Genomic DNA, 17781 nt, shown 5'->3' on the forward strand with positions numbered 1-17781 from the left:
AGCATGTGTTGGTTTAAGGCATAGTGAGCATGTGGTTTTGTACTTTATATTGCTGCAATTAATACTGTAAATGGTACTTTAATTATAAAAATGTGCTGATAGCAAACCATAAATGTTTTCAGATGAAGCCAAAAAATTCTTTCCAAGTGTTTAATGTGCCAATAGCAGATGTGAATAATAACTTATGCCACTTAGCTCTGTCCCTGGTCCAGATCTTGGGCCCTACTGTGGCCACTTCACATGGTTTGCAAGTGAAAAACCACCAGGAAGCCATTTTAAATAGCTACCTGAGGATTTCCATGGCATGGTGAATTCCAGGGTGATACAGGAAAAGCATATCAGATCCTATACTGTGTATCTACCCTGCCGCTGGTGTAGGAGGCATGCCCGGGGCAAGGGAGTGTACAGCTAGCCACTTTGTGCAGCAGACTGCCATGGTACACCTGCCCTCCTGACGCACTGAGGGCTATTATCGGCTGGCTCAATTTAGAATGGTCCTGAGTTGACTCTAAGATGCATCTCAAAACCACACCAGCACCTGGGATCCCCAGACTCAAGGATACATAAAGGTTATTTAAAGCTCTGTGTGTGTGTGTGTGTTTTATGTTTAGATATACACACACCCACATATGAAGGTAAGTTAAAGCATATATAAACTGTCAGCACACTATTGTACAACTGTCATTTATCAAAACCAGCAACAATGAGTGCATTCATATATGCCAGAGACTGCTAAATTTCACAGTCAGAATCACCCAATTGCTATTAGAATTTCCTCACCAGCAATGTTTTTTCATCTGCACACTTTCTCTTTTTTCTCGTTTATTAAAGCCAGACCCATTCTAACTGTGACTTGTAGAACAGGAAAAATTTTATGTGATGTTTTAAAGTGGCTGTTTTGTATCCACACATATATCTTATGTATAACTCACTTCTGTGCTGCCTTCAGATCTGAGCTCCCAGACAGCAGCTGCAGAGCTGTCTGCAACCAAGGGAGGTTCCCAGAGGTGGGTCTTACCCAACCCCAGGAATGGCCCAGTGCATGATAGGAATCCCCTGCTGGGGTGTCCCCAGACCTGCCCCTCCCTGGTTCCTGTTCTAGCACTCGGGCTAAAGGGGCCTTGGGCAGGCTGTTGCGGGGGGACCAGGCTCTGCCCCCCCAAAAGTGATGACCGCCCCCCATCCTGTGACCCTCACTTCTGCGCTGCTGCTGGTGCCATTTAGCTGCCAAGCTTTGAAGGCAGCACCACCGCCAGCAGCAGCGCAGAAGTAAGGGTGGCAATCCTGCAACCTCCCATGACTCCCTTTTGGGTCAGGACTCCCACGGTTACAGCACTGTGAAATTTCAGATGTAAACATGTGAAGTGGTCAGATGTGGTGGAGTGCACCTGTAATCCCAGCTTTCCATTATAAATTAACTTCATTTTCTTGGAACTTTTCTTTTTTGCTTGTTAATCAGCCTGACCAAAAAAACCCCCAAAACTATAGGCTTATAAAATGGAGCAAAATATCTCAATTTTTGTAGTAGCTACAAGAAGTCTGCACACACACTCTCTTTTTAATAAAGATAATGTCACAAACATACTTTGGAAAAAATCCATAGATGGCATGAATGGTTGTGACTTCATTTAAGTCAGTTTCACCAATTTGCACCAGTGAAAGATCTGGTCCTTCCTCTTGGAAACTGCTTTCTGCAGAGGCCATGACTTTCTATGGGCCACATTTGGAGAACTGTATGAATGCTAAAATTCATGTCCATTGATGAGTCTTATCTGAATTCACAATTGCAGTGATTGAATACACAGTCAAAGGAAATGCACGCTCACATCACCAGTTAGACATTTACCAGGCCATCTATGAGTGTAATGACTGCAGCTGCAGACACAATTGTGCTAATTGTGCATGCAAAGTAGGCATGTAAGCACATGTGTATTTTCTATGCATGGACATTTTTGGAAATCTTGCCTTCAATGTGTTTTGTAAAGCACTGTGTACATTTATTACACTCTAATGAAATAGAAGATAGCAAATCCAAAAACCTTCATTTTAAGAGTCACCTACACAGCATTTGAATTATCAAAAGTTTTATCATTTCAGTACATTATCTCTTTTTATTTGTTAAGTGCAGACAGATAATTGGGTACTGAACAAAACACAAATAAAGTTTTAGAAATGGGGCAAAACTATGAGCAGCGGAGAAGAAAAATAATTTAACTCAAGATTTTTTATTTTTTTATAAATTCAAACTAGTGCATGACAGTAACCTCAATATATTAACTATTTTTAAGCATTGTAGATTAATTTGTTTTGTTTTATTTATTATTTGGTGAAACAGATGGTAATGGTTTTGTCACAGTTTTCTTTTCTTTTTCTTTCTTTTCTTTTCATTTCCCCACTTTGTCACAGCTGGTTACCAATCAATCTCAATTCACGGTACAGTGATGATAGCACATGTTGTCCGGGGGCCAAATCTGATTGGGTTGCATTTTTTCAGCAGTGTTTCATATCAGAAAAAAACATGTCTGCATGGCAGGGACTGTCAGCACACTATTGTACAACTGTCATTAATCAAAACCAGCAACAATGAGTGCATTCATATATGCCAGAGACTGCCAAATTTCACAATCAGAATCACCCAATTTCTATTAGAATTTCCTCACCAGCAATGTTTTTTCATCTGCTTGGTTTCTCTTTTTTTCTCATTCATTAAAGCCAGACCCATTCTAACTGTGACTTGTAGAACAGGAATAATTTTATATGATGTTTTAAAGTGGCTGTTTTGTATCCACACATATAATGACTGCTTATTTAAAAATCCTCTCTCAACTCAGTACTGATGGCTGAAGAGTAAGCTAGAGTGAAAGGTTAAGTACCTCAAACTGTTTAACAAAAGAACTATTTAAAAGCTATTAGATGACAGTAAATACATATAACTACACATTAGGGGCTACACATTATAGTTAATTTTGGCATCAGCTTGGGTAACAGCCAGTAATATTCAGGTAGTATATTGAAAGGTGTTTCTTGACGCTATGCATATTGTGCAAGCATTGGTTGTGACTCCGTAGTTAATTAAGATTGAGCTGATTTTTTTTCCTTAACACCGAGATTCAGCCTTTTTGCTATACACAAGGACAATGTATCATCCCCAAATTTACCCTACTTATTCTCTGAGTACAGAATGAATGTTCTAACACTTTAAAAGTTCTTCCCTTAATAAGTTTGAGATACAATTAATTTTAAAATGGGTGCTGTAAGAAATTTAGCCTTCATTATCAGACCGTTTTCTGCCCTGAATGATCTTAATAATGGAGTAACCCAGACCCTGCAAACTTTTCATAAAGTTAAAGCTCCTTGAAATCTTATGTATGGGCTACATTTGAAGAATGATATTGTAATTAAGCTAAGTTATTGTATTTACTTGTTGTATTTAATTAGATAGGGTTGGGTCAGTGACTCAGGCCATTCTTAACTGGAGCCATGATGGAATCAATCATCATTGCGTGCTAATATTTTGTTGGTAGAAATGGATCAGTGGCATGAGGAAGTCTGTGTATGTGTCAAGAGTTTTCACTGATAAATTACTTGGCTGCTAGTTGTCACTATTAAACGTTATGTCACTGCATGCTAGCAAATGAAGTACCAAATTCCCCAGTCTGTGCTGTCATCTTTCCACTGTTCCAGGTTTACACACACACACATTCTCACACACACACACATGGTTTAAAATGCTATGATGCTAAGATGCTATGTATCTTCAGTTCACTAAAGATATCACATGGTAACATTCTCTTTGGGGCTCTAGGTTATTGTTCATATATGACATTTTTAATATTTAAATACTTGTAATATACCATTCGTCAATAGTAAGGGACAGGGGTCCAGTGTTAGAATGGACTATCCCAGAGCCTTCAGAACCTTAAGGTCTGAGCATGGCCATAATTTGGTCAGGTGTGATGCTCCAGAGGGTCAGTGACATGAATAAGGATGCAGGGGATCTTGCCTTCAAAATTAGATGCAAGCTTTTTATAATAGAAGATACTGAATTTTCGTACTGGGAGAAGGCAGTTTGAATTGGTTAGATTGTTCACCATCCACAACAGTTCAGTGGGATATGACTTTACAAAGACCATGGTGGAGGAGAAGAAAGATTCAATGTCCCCACCCCCTATTGCACCGGGTCATTTGTGCTGCTGTGAATCAGATTCAGAGCCAATTTTCCTTCAGTCTCCTTACCGCCTGCTTCATCTGTCAAAGTTTATCATTCAACTGTGGTGACTTGTGCGGACAGTGTGGATGGAACAGATGACTGTGGGGCATTGCATCAATGTTTTAGGACACCAGATGGTTGTAATGTCCCACGAGTGCCTCCATGCACTGGTCTAGTTGCTAGATGGCATGCTCTTTCAGGATGGTCCAGAAACCCACTGAGGCCCTGGCGGGTGGGCAGGCAAGAAGGCCTGGACCTCAGTTTGAAGTAATTGATGATTGGATCTTGACAGGGACATGTTTACTCTACCCCTCAAGTGTGTGATTAAGGTTGTGCTCTAGTCCTGCGTTCTGGTATGCCAGGCTGCTGGCTTTTTCACCTAGTAGCCTTTGCACAATCTGCATGATGGACAGGTGCAAGCATAAAGGCTGCTGAGGCTTACAAGGCAGCTGGCTGGCATGTCAGGACCAACACATCCATGAGACGAAGAGGAGCAAGTCAGCTGCAGCCCACAGCAGACTGCAGAGTTGTGTCCCAGACTGCCTGCATTAGAGTTCAAACAGTCAGTCAGGCACAGTCCTGCTGCCTGTCTGGTTTTAGCCCAGCAGTGGTGAGAGTGCCACTTGGATGTTATCTTGCCTTAAAAAACAAACAAACAAAAACATTTCAGCAAAGTAAATGGCCAGTTGCTGCCCCGCACTGTAGGTTTTTTTCCTACCCTCACCTAATCTCTATGTGGTAGCAAGTCTTAATTTCAGAATATTTTACGGGAACTGAATGTGGCCCCACGTGTCTTACTCCTCTAGAGCTGGCCCTGTGTCAAGGAAATAAGTATTCTCTCTTGTCTGTAGCAGTTTGTTTGCCAAAGACAGTAGCTTCTCCATCAGTATAAGAAATGGGTGTTGTATTCTTGTGATTTTATGGAAGTTATTGCTTCCATTTGCCTTTCTCTCCCTATGAAACCAGTGATTTCAATTTGCCATTGACTGGTGCAGCACAGTGTGCAAAATTACATAATTCAGTGCAACATCCCAGAAGAAATGTGCCATAATAACGGTATATAGCTTTTAAATGCATATTTACAATAGCTTAGTACTGCTCAAGGAACGGAGGGCCAGATTCTCCGCTGTCATAATTTTTAACCTCAGTGGAATTATGCCAACAGCAAATATGGCTCTAAGTTTCTGGAATACACTGCAGCACCCTCCCGCTTTTCCCTCTGGCATATCATTTATGCATCAGATAAATCTGAAATACTGAATAAAAGTACACCAAAATATGATTCCTAAATAAATGACAAGTACTTACACACCATCCTGCACACCAGTAATAGAATGGTTAGCCTCAGTTGTTCTTTTTGTTATTTTTATATGGCTTCTTACCTAATGAATTTATTGAGAATGAAAGGGAATGATCTCAGATCACAATAAAAGGTCTGCACAATATGAAATAAGGGGATTCTGATTTTTAATTATCCCTGAAACTATTAATTTTAATTGATAATTTGAGCTTTACTTAGCAAAACTGATCTTTTTACAGTATTTCAACATGTAGAACTCATGGGTTAATGTTCCAGTAATTTTGTTAATATACTGTTTAACATCCCTGTAGCTTTACTATATATTGACTGCATCTATTACAAGTACAAACTAAAAAAGTAATAACAATACATAATAATTAGCATGTACACAGAAATTAACATCTGGGGTTCTGAAATGGTTTACAAGTATTAATAACTTCAGCCTCACACTACACAACCTCACAATACTCCAGAGGGAAGTAGTTGAATTATGCCCTGATTCAGCAAAACATTTACACATGTGCTTAAATGCCATTTAAATTATGTCAGTGCTTAATTTCTTTGCTGAATTGGGACCATAGTCTCCATTCTACAGATAAGTAAATGGAGGGAGAGTGCAATTGAATCATTATTCAGGGTCACAAGGTACGTCTTTGAAGATCTAGGTATAAGACTCAGCTCCCTCTAGGTCCAGTCTCGTACTTTAGTCTCAAGAGCATCCTTCCCCCTTAGGGTTGACAAATCTGCAACTGAATGTTATGGTCACAATCAGTTAATTTCAGGTTGTTAATAGGGTTGTTATCTCCGAACAGAATGTTTATTCAAGGGGACTATTTCAGGAGTAAAATATACCTCATAAAAATCGTTGTGGGACTTAGAGTGCCCATTGAAATCAGTAAAAGACAAAGACTCTCATTGATGTCAATGGATCAGGCCCTAAAACATCCATAATATTTGATCAAGTGAGTGTTTTTCAGGATGACAGCAATTGAAATCTGAATATCTTTCAGAATTTCAGTTAAAAAAAAAAGCTTTACAAATGAATGATCACTGCATACTGAAGTATGCACACTGTGCAGATACATTCTGAATAGCTTTAGAGCTAGCATAAGAGTAAGTAACAACAAGAAAGAAAAAACAAAAGGAGAAAAATGCAAGGAAAATGTTTGTTTCTTCTTTGTTAAAAAAAAAAGAAGTAAAACTCCTCTCCCTATTCTGTTGAATTATTACATTGTGCTTCTGGGAAACTTATGTGTGTCTTGCATACAAACTGTCACTTTGCAAAGCCTGTGTTTACAATGTACATTGTGCATAAATGAGTGCAATGTAATTTCCTGTCCCACCCTCCTTCAGGGGCTGACAATTTTTACTAGGGACCTGTTAGGGGAAAACTGTTTTTAAAGCAGCAGAAGTAAAATATGCAGCTCATGCAGTTAAAGCCATGATAAACCTAAGCTGTCATATATTGATAACTGATGCCTGATAGCTTAATTTTATCATATTGCTCTAGATCAAGGGCAGAGTGAGTGATATTATTAATAAAGCCCTAATACTGAGTGAACATAGCAATACTAATTTTATGGCTGTAAAGTTTTTAACTAATGCATAGTGCAATAAAAATGTCATGAAGATGAATGCCTGGTGGAATTATCTAACTCTAGATAATAAATTATCTTCCAGAGATATATCCAAGATAGAATCAGATTGGTAAACTCCAGGTGAGAAATTTTGCCACGTCTATTGTCAGCTACATAACGTCTTTCCTTTTCCTTATTTCTATAATGCAGATATGACATCAAAGATGATTACACCTTGCGCATTAAAAAGGCCACGAGCACAGACGAGGGAACCTACACATGCATTGCTGAGAATCGAGTTGGAAAAGTGGAGGCCTCTGCTACCCTCACAGTTCGAGGTGAGTGCTATAGTACGTGAGAGAGTGTCATGTTTCAGTGTCATTTTCCTACACAGTGGGCCAGATCCTCACCTGGAATAAGTTGGCCTAGATCCATCACAGCCAATGGAGCTATACTGATTTTCACCAACAGTGAAATCCTTGTCCCATTGAAGTTAAGGGCAAAACTCCTATAATGGAACAAAGATTTCATCCCAGCTGAAGATCTGTCCCAGTATTTGTAACTGAAAGCATGAATTCATATGTATGTATGAGTCTAGTTGTGGGTTTTATTGTATTTTCTCCCCTGTGTAGACTGTTTGTTCATGTTCCTTTCTGTAATAAAATTAGAACAACTTAAGTCAATGTATATTTATTTTATTTTTTAAATTTTGAACATTTCATAATGGAGCCATCTGCCATTTATTTTCACATGACAGACTAGTACCATCCCAAGAAATAAGAGACTTGGTTAAGTATAATAAGTTAAAGAATAACATTTTCCTCTGAAAATGCCTTTGGACACTGGTACCCACCTAATGTTTACATACTGTAGTTGGATGTTTACATACTGTAGTGAGGAGGTTTAAAATCCCAGCAGCCTAATGAGTTTGTAGAAAGTACTTTGTGACAGTACATACGGAGATGTTAAATATTATGGAGAGAGAGGAAAAAATATGAAAACATATTTCCATAAGAGTATATAAAATATAATAGTTAAAATATTGTTTGTTTCGTTCAAAAAAGATAAGCCGCAATTTTGATACAATCGGTATCACACTGACACTATTTCACAGTTTATTGGTGCATGATGAAGGGTTTCAGTAGAGCTGTGAAAGGTTAATAAAAACATTTTTAGCTTCATCTTCTCTTCCCCCCCCCCATTAAATCAAATGTTCAAAATCTCTATGGATTGCTTTATTAGAACAGGGGTCAACTGACCCAAGAGGCCGACTTCCATTTCCATCCATTTAATACATGGACACAGTTCAGTTTAATTTGCTGAATTCAAAGAAAAAAAGTCACCCAGTGGCTTTGCAAGGGGGGGAGATGTTAGTATATAACAAAGAAAAGAGAGTATTGTGATAATCCATCTGGTAAAATATTGCCATAATGTCATTTTAGATAATAAGTGATAATGTGGCTTTCTTGTTGTAAGCTGAAAATGGCTTTACATGCTATTTGTGATGAGGATTGTTTTTCCATTTTGTAATTTGATAGAAATAGGCACAAGAATTAACTCTCAAAAAGTGTGCACTTCCTTTGTCACAGAAGGAATCACAATACCCAATAAATCTGGCCATTAGTTTAGTGGCCTTAAATTCTCCTAGAACTGTGTCCACTGTATACATTATCTGGTCAAGCCTTTCTTTTTACTAACCTAGCCTTGTGATATGAGCAATGGCTAGAACAAAGCAAAAATCCTCTGAACTCACTGGAGCTTGAACTTGACCAAATTAAGGTGGAAAAAGGAAATATATAATTTAATCGATTTTCCTACACTCAAGAAGATTTCCCATTATCTTTTCTTCTTGGCTTTATAATCTAAAGGCCATAGGCAGAGTGTTTATTCAATACAAAAAAGCCACTATATTACAAGCATATTAAACATTCAGGATGTGACAGAAAATGAGAAAAGCTAAGAAATTCAATGTTGAATGCTCGGCACTCTAGGCTGTTTGGAAACAAGGAACCCCTAAGAAAACTTCCTTTCATTTCAAAGGGATCAGGATTGGTCCTATTTTAATTAATGAAGGTCTTAACCCTGAACTACCAAACTTTTGTTAGCTTGTGTCATTACTGTATTTAATAAAAGTTATTATTTGAAATTACCTTACTTTCATCATATTCACTTTGTCCCATGAAAAGGGGGGAAACAACTCACATGCTTTAGAATTTACTGTGTGGGGTGGCCCTAATTCTGCGTAACCTACGTGTCCATTGAAAACCCAGTGCTAAAGTTACACATACGCAACCTGCCTGTCACAGTTTAATACCCAGCTCGCATCCATGGCTCCATTTGACCTCATTAGCCACAGGTGATGGCAGAATTTGAATTCCCTGACTGTACCCTCAGCCCTGTGGTTCGGAAGTTGCAGTTCTGTTCTACCTCTTGTCTTTCCAGTACACGAAATGGGAGGATATTTCATATTGCTGAAACCCATGAAGCCTAACAAAGAGAGGAGAGGATGGATGTTGGCATGCGCTGAAGTGTGTAGCAGATAGGAAATGGTTAAAGGGAGTGGTTGTTATGACAGACAGGGCTTAGGTCATAGGAGGGGTGAAAACTGAATAGGCCTAAATGGTACTTTACATAGGGGCTCTTGAAAACATAGGTTTGACCCTGGTCTCTGAGCCTAAATGAGCAAATGAAACTGGTTGCTTATACAATGTCGTAGCTCCTCGGTGGGTAACACTCATTCTATTGCTAAAATAAGGTAAATTTCATCTTCCCAGATTTTAATCTCAAGTGAATTTCCTGTCCAGATTTTAAGCTCCTCTAAAAGGGATGTCTGTATTTTAATAACAGCGAGCCTGACAGCCCTCTCCCCAACTCAAGTGCAATGAAGAGCTCCTACTATAATCAAGAAATCACTTGTTGCAGCAACTGCTTTCAATCTCAATATAAGTCTGAAGCAGAATTAACCTGTCAATCATTCAGCAGCAGTTTTTTAGGAAGTAGAAGTTTATCTAAGCAGTAATTTGGGCGGCTCTGAATTGAAATCTCTGTGGCCATTCCAACCTATTTGTTATATTTTCATCAGCCCTGTCAGTGAAGAAAAAGTGATGTGCTGTAAGCTTTCATGGATAGGAAAATGGTGTCTTGGGCTTTTCTCCAGCTCTTACTGCAGTACTGACTGGCCATGCTTAAAATTCAATTGGTATTTAAATCAGACAGTGATGCCTTTCATTTATTGGCATGACATTTGCCAGTCTGTGGCTTGAATGGATGTATTCATCAGGGCCTAGAAGTTTGTGCTAATGCAAAGCTATTTTACTTCAATCAAGCATTAACAGTGATACTTGATGACGACATATGAACCTATCAAAAATGTTTCTCAGATGATTGGTTCCAGCCAGCTTATTCAGAAGCGGTGTAACTGCTGTCTCAAAAAAAATGTAATAACAGTAACTCTCAATTAAACAATAAAGTCGGGCCTCTTACTTACACTGACATTGGTGAGTTTAGAGATCGCTGGAGTGTCCATAGTTAAATGTAACATTACATGTCATGCATTCTGACAGATTTTCTTTTCTTTTTTTTAATTTCTTTTTTATGTTCTCACCACACCATTGTAATGTCTACAGCTCGCCCTGTTGGTAAGTAACCATCCTTCTATCCATTTTCGCATGGCTTCACGCAATGCTTCATCTTTCATTTGCAGCAGCATTTGACTGACTTAAGCACTGATCATTAATAATAGTGTTTAATAGTGCTAACTTTCTAATGCTAGCCAACTGATTTTGACTGGGCAAGAAGTGCTATCTCTGAATTTTTTATTACTTCTAGAATATCATATGTAATGGCATTTGACAAATCACTAACAAATCAACAATTATATCACAGAGGGGTGGGGTGTTAATAAGCCAAAATTACTAATAGGATAATTCTTAACAGTTTGTGGAGATGTGTTAAGGACTTGACACAAAGGCCATTGAAGTCAATGAAAAACTCCTATTGACTTCAAATGGCTTTGGATCAGGCACTAAATGAGCAACCCATTATTTTTTTTTTTATGATGTAAAGAAAGAAGCACATGCTTTGCACGTCCTGTGTCTTTTGTACCTGTGTAAAATCTTTGAAACATTATAGTGGATTGTAACCCGGTCTTGAATTGAAGAGAGGAAGGAATGGATTCCCCTTCCTGTTGGGGGAGTTCTTCGTCCTTCTGTTTTGCCTTTGGAGTGCACAAGATGGCCGCAAATGAAAATAGTGTGCATGCTAATACAATGTGCATAGGAAGGCCGGCCCTGGATCACCATTTGCGCTTTGAATACCCCTTCAGCAAATTCAGATCCTGGTGATTTCTTGCAAAACTTTGGTTAAATTTTAAAGATTGAGCAAAATGAAAAAGAAGCTTGTCACTCACTGAAACTTATTCTTGTACTAAAAAATATTCCAAGGAAATACATTTTCTTTTTGTTGTTTTCATTAATGGCTGTGCACTCCATGCTCAGGGGGATTTGCTAGACATTTTTTTCCACATAAATTACTATTGTGAATGTCATAGTTGGTAGCTATGTTGTTTTTTAGAATAATGATTTAATTGTTTTAGCCTTTTATATAAAGAATTGGCTTCACTGCAGTGTCAGCTGGAGTTATCTATACTCAAGTGTAGCTCAAGTGAGAGTGATCAGACAGCAACAGTTTGTATTAGCAGCTCAGAGTAGTTGAGCTCCCACTGCACTCGGCAGCGCTCGAGCTTCCACAAACACCCCTTGATGGGCCAGCGAGTTTAAGGTTAAAGTACCACTTGACTTGAGCTACAGATTTTTGTGTGTGTATGGGCTTCGGTTAGGGACGACACTTGTTATATCTTGAGCTAATGCTGTTGTGAAGATAAACCTTTAGCATCAGAAATTAGTGTTTATCTTAATAAACACTCCTGAAAGGTACAATCCTTTACTCAGGCAAAATTCTCATTAGCGTTGCAACTGAGTACGGTTTGTAGGGTTTGACATTAAGTTTGTATACACAATTTGGAATGTCTTAAGCTGACTCTGTAGCCTGATTTACACAAATGACCTCAATTAAAATCAATGCAATTACACCACTGTGAAAATGGAGTAAAGTTGCTGTGAACTGGGCCCTTTGTTTGGGAGATGACTGTGACTCAGGCCTGGTCTACACTAAAAAAAGTTTACCCAGCTGTGTTGCTCAGGTGTGTGACTCACAACTCTGAACGACATAGTTAAGCCGATCTAACCCCCCACCCCCACCCTGCCTGTGAAGACAGCACTAGGTTGATGGAGGTTAGAAAAGTACTACTAATAAACACATTTTAGTTCAGTGGGAAAGCCAGTACAAGAAAACAAACATTTTGTTTTGGAAAGCTTTCTTTTTTCTCATCCTTAAAAGAGAAGGAAGAAAAAATTCATAAGCCAAGGCTGTTTGGGCTCTATAAAGACTATATTAACAAAAATATCTACAAGGAAAGTAATAGACTTTTGCTGTGTCGATGCTTCTTCTTATTTCAACACATTGATCCTCTGGTTTTGAATTCTTTAGATCCTGAGGTCACAATTCCAGCTCTTAAGCTTGTACTAAATCTCCTGATCTTAATTTATTCTATTTCCGAGCACATGACTCCTTCACAAGGGTGCACTCTGGTCAGTTTTACATTTACCACACTAAAATTGTTTTATTTTGTTACAAGTAGTCATTTGGTACAAAGAAAATGTCTCCCTTATTTGACTTACTGAGATGGCCATAAAATAGAGTGGGTTGTTTTAAAATAATTACTGTTTAGTACAGTAGTTGTCAAATTATTTAATTCGCTGAGAATAATGTAAAAACATCAGCCCTAATCATATCAAATGTAAAGAGCTACCACACAAATTTTCTGGACTAATGGTTGTGAATTGCTTGATTTTTATCATTCATGTATAATTGAATAACTTTACAAGAAGTCTCAACAACAACAACAAAATACTTTCCCCACAATGCAATATATGCAATTACTGTTCTTGATCAGTTAGCTGAGGTGGGCCAGATTCACAAGGTTCAGATCTCTATTTCACTAAGTTTAGTAAATTTACATCAGGGATTTGGGTCAAGCCAATCTCTACCAACTGGTAATAAGATTATAGATTATGATAAAAGCTAATGGTACTGTTGATCGCTTAATGTTAAAATATCTAGACCGCTCCTAGAAACTTATGCCTTATGCATTATTTTTTAATTGTGGTATATTTGCATGCACGGAACAACAGCTGCATGCAGTGTAGAATTTGAAGGATTTTGTTCTTTCATCCCATTCATGTACCGGAAGAGGTTCTGGCACTCTTTATTTCTGCTTATGCTTCAGGAGAAAAGCATCTTTAAAAAAAAACAAACCTGGACAATAAAACCAGGATATTATTTAATGGAATGTTCCTTGAAATGCAAAAGAGGAGGAATTTTAATGTTCGAAGTACTTTTAATTTTCAGTTCAGTTTTTTCCATGATAGATTCAAATATATATTTATTGAATTTATTATTCAGAGTTTTCTTTAAATTTCATCTGGAGTAGAAAAATTCAGGGCTGAATTATTTTTGTTGCTCACTATCTTTTGTTCAAGCAGCTAGTAGCATATAGTATGCAAAAATGAAGCATGGTACTGCCTGAGGTAGATGGCAGCTTGTGAATTTTTAACAGTTCTTTACCAGATTACTCATCATGTTGTGATTTGCTGCTTGAAATAAATGTGTTGCCAATCTCCCAAATAGATGTTCTCTTTATTTATAAGCTTTTGAAAGATTTCCTATAGGAGTTACAACAGATGGGTTTAGGAAGCGGGATAGTTATCCCTATTTAGGCCATTTACTTCTGTTCTTTCACTCATCAGATGCATTTTCCAGATGAACAAGTTAATATTTTCACACATTTTCATTTTTGCTGTGTTTCTTATGGCAATCACACATTAGAAAAACTATGAAAAGCCACCACCAAAGTTGGGAGGAACCAGAAAGATTCATCAATCCCACAAAAAAGTATCATTGGCCCAGTCTTCACAAGTAACTGCTAAACTGTTTTGCCTGAGATGGAAAACTTGCAGAAATAAAATTAAGTTCAAAAAGAAGAAAATCAACTATGTGTCTGATGCTTCTGATTATCTGCCTTTTTTCTGATCACTCAGTAAGTCACTTCAGATCAAAAAAGTACTCAGTTTTCAAATTAATTGCCTATATCCAGTTGAAAGTACAGTTCTTTGCATTTCAGTTGCATTGTAATAGGTCAAGTCGCCTTGATTTATGATATGACTTGACTTTCCAGAAAAGAATGCATCAAGAAGTTGGATTTCATTTTCAACTTGCATAAAAAAATCTAACTGCAATTAACTAAAAATGGAGGGTTCTTCTAACATGGGGTAGGCAGATACATATAGATAAGTTGCCTACTTTCCATTTGCCATGTGTAATACTAATTAGATATGATCTATTCAAATTTAAGTGAAATGTAACTTTTTGATGCATTATACTCTGTTCTGGGAAGTTGTCACATTGTAAATCAACCTGGCACAACTTATTGGCCTATCTGAAATGTTGCAGCACAATATATCTGAAATGCAAAGAACTGTATTTTAAACTAAGTTCACTTTGTGGTTTGAAATGTCTTTGTTTAGATGATAAGTGAAGAAGATGTTTCTCTCCCTGCAGCAAACCCTATATACTGTGAATGCTGTGTCATGGAAATATCACAGTTCACATGGGACTTTCAGGAATTATACATCATTATCAGAAATGCTGCTTGGTGAGATCGCACTTCGCAGAATTGTGCCATCTTTCGGTGGCAGAAATTCTGATAACTACATCAAAGGGCGACATGTCTGCTCCTGCTGTCTGTAGAGATTTGGCGGTTAACCAAGGCAACAACAGACATTTTGCAGCTAGCTCTTCCCTAAATGGAAAGTGAGTGAGCTAGAATGATTCTTCATTATTTATTAACTGGTGAACACTTTAGACAGAACAGTGATGAAATCAGAAAATAGAGTAAACCTAATCACAGGGCAACGTGCACATTTCCTGGGGTTTTAGTAAGAAAACAAAACACTGAGGCAGTTTGTCCAGGCAGTTGTTATCCTTTTTAGATCTACTGGCCAAACCTTCATATCCACATGCAGTTTTGTGCTGAGGCAAAACTCTCATCGCCTTTCAGGGAAGTTTTGCCTGAGTGAGTGTTAAGTGAGGACTTGGCCTTGTAGCAATACAGCATTTATGACGTGTCCAAACTGGATTTTTGCTGCACCTTTATTGGCTAGTAGTCCCATAGAGACCCAAATGGCTCAGGTAAGATTAGCACTGTCAGTTGTGGGAACAACAAGCTGATCACCAAACAGTAAAATGCTGGACCACAAACCTCTCCACCTCAAAATCTCCCAAAGTCATCTGTTTTCTCTGTTTAGGCTTCCACGAGTGTTTGCCAAATATGTGCCAAAATCATGATGGACCATTACAGAGTCCCAGATTGCTACAAGTACAAGTATTCATGGAGAGCTTCATTAATGATTGTTGGACCCCACAAAGATTTATACTTTCTGCTTGGATCCACAATTTGGGATGCTTATTATCTGAAGCTTATATGAACTTAGCCAACTCCATTGTGGACATTGAAATCAATGGGAGCCTTTCCCCTGACTTCAGGGGGGTCTGGGTCAGTCTACACAAACTGGGGCTTGTCCACACAAACATGAAATTCACAGCAAGCTGGGGTATGACTCTACCATGCATTAGCCTTTCAAAGACTAACTGTCTGTATGGACCCTGCCAGTATGGATTGACAAGTTGTTAATGCACTTTGATCTGCTCTCATTTGATCTTCTCTCTGTTCCTTCAAAGAGAGAGGGGTTTGTGTGTGTTTCTCCAATTTTTTCAGAGACCGTCTGCTTTTTGTACCACATGAAATCACAGAACAAGATAAGAATAAATATTTTATTATTTATGAACTTCAGACTCTGAAGTTAAATTGGAGATAAAAACAATTAGTCTTGGAATCAAGATGCTTCTGATGTGATAATAGAAGTCAGATCTTTTCCAAATAATTCCTTTTATTCTTACTATAAAATCCTAATCGTGGAAAAATCCATCCAAAATATATGTTTGAGTTCCATCATCTATGCCTGGGGCTTTATTACCTTTTCTAGGTAAGGACCCCAGTCCAGTGTAAGACAGTATGCATCAGCTACCCTCTCCCCATCCAAAGAAGAAAAACTGGGAGACAAATAATACATAGGTTTCAGAGTAGCAGCCGTGTTAGTCTGTATTCGCAAAAAGAAAAGGAGTGCTTGTGGCACCTTAGAGACTAACCAATTTATTTGAGCATAAGCTTTCGTGAGCTACAGCTCACTTCATCGGATGCATTCAGTGGAAAATACAGTGGGGAGATTTATATACATAGAGAACATGAAACAATGGGTGTTACCATACACACTGTAAGGAGAGTGATCACTTAAGATGAGCTATTACCAGCAGGAGAGCAGGGGGGCGGGGGGGGGGGAAACATTTTATAGTGATAATCAAGGTGGGCCATTTCCAGCAGTTGACAAGAACGTCTGAGGAACAGTCGGGGGTTGAGGGGGGGAATAAATATGGGGAAATAGTTTTACTTTGTGTAATGACCCATCCACTCCCAGTCTTTATTCAAGCCTAAGTTAATTGTATCCAGTTTGCAAATTAATTCCAATTCAGCAGTCTCTACTTGGAGTCTGCTTTTGAAGTTTTTTTGTTGAAGAACTGCCACTTTTAGGTGTGTAATTGAGTGACCAGAGAGATTGAAGCATTCTCCAACTGGTTTTTGAATGTTATAATTCTTGACATCTGATTTGTGTCCATTTATTCTTTTACGTAGAGACTGTCCAGTTTGGCCAATGTACATGGCAGAGGGGCATTGCTGGCACATGATGGCATATATCACATTGGTAGATGTGCGGGTGAACGAGCCTCTGATGGTGTGGCTGATGTGATTAGGGCCTATGATGGTGTCCTCTGAATAGATATGTGGACACAGTTGGCAACGGGCTTTGTTGCAAGGCTAGGTTCCTGGGTTAGTGGTTCTGTTGTGTGGTGTGTGGTTGCTGGTGAGTATTTGCTTCAGGTTGGGGGGCTGTCTGTAAGCAAGGACTGGCCTGTCTCCCAAGGTCTGTGAGAGTGATGGGTCGTCCTTCGGATAGGTTGTAGATCGTTGTTCAGGAAACAGACTGTGCCCAGAAAATCCATGGAATTGATTCAAAGTCAAGATGTACCGACACACGTTTGTGACTGCAAGCATAGCTCCCTGTGCTAACCCAACGCACCGCCCCATCCAGGCAGAACAATGAAAGTATGGATATTCCAAACGACTCCATTAGTACTGACTGTGGAGCAACAAGAGGATCTGCATAACAATACTTGTTGCTTCCCTACCCTATCCTGTGACTGTATCAAATCCTGTATCAGATTAGGAAATCCTCTTCATTTTAAAGCTAAACATTAATGAGATGGGTTCACCATCTCCTCCACCCTCCCTTGATTCATGCTGAACAGAGTAACCAGTCACAGATATTTGGGTTAATAATAAATCTGCAGTGTCATCCCTTCAGTTCTCTGTTATGTCTCCAACGTGAGGGCTTCATCTGTGATCATATCATGGTTGACAGTGATTATGTTTCACAAGATGCGGTGAATCGAGTCACTGTCAA

At 38.6% G+C, this 17781-nt stretch overlaps 1 protein-coding gene across 11 annotated transcripts in view; it reads left to right on the plus strand.

Moving 5' to 3' along the window:
• Positions 1 to 17781, plus strand: part of ROBO2 (roundabout guidance receptor 2) — a 1509143-nt gene that overhangs the window by 1353509 nt on the left and 137853 nt on the right. For all 11 annotated transcript variants that reach the window (XM_074971504.1, XM_074971513.1, XM_074971584.1 and 8 more), the window contains one exon: positions 7298 to 7425. In XM_074971504.1, coding sequence (XP_074827605.1) covers positions 7298 to 7425 — 128 coding nt within the window. The remainder of the gene's footprint in view (positions 1 to 7297; positions 7426 to 17781) is intronic.

This window comes from Natator depressus, chromosome 1, assembly GCF_965152275.1.
Source record: "Natator depressus isolate rNatDep1 chromosome 1, rNatDep2.hap1, whole genome shotgun sequence".
Lineage (NCBI taxonomy): Eukaryota > Metazoa > Chordata > Testudines > Cheloniidae > Natator > Natator depressus.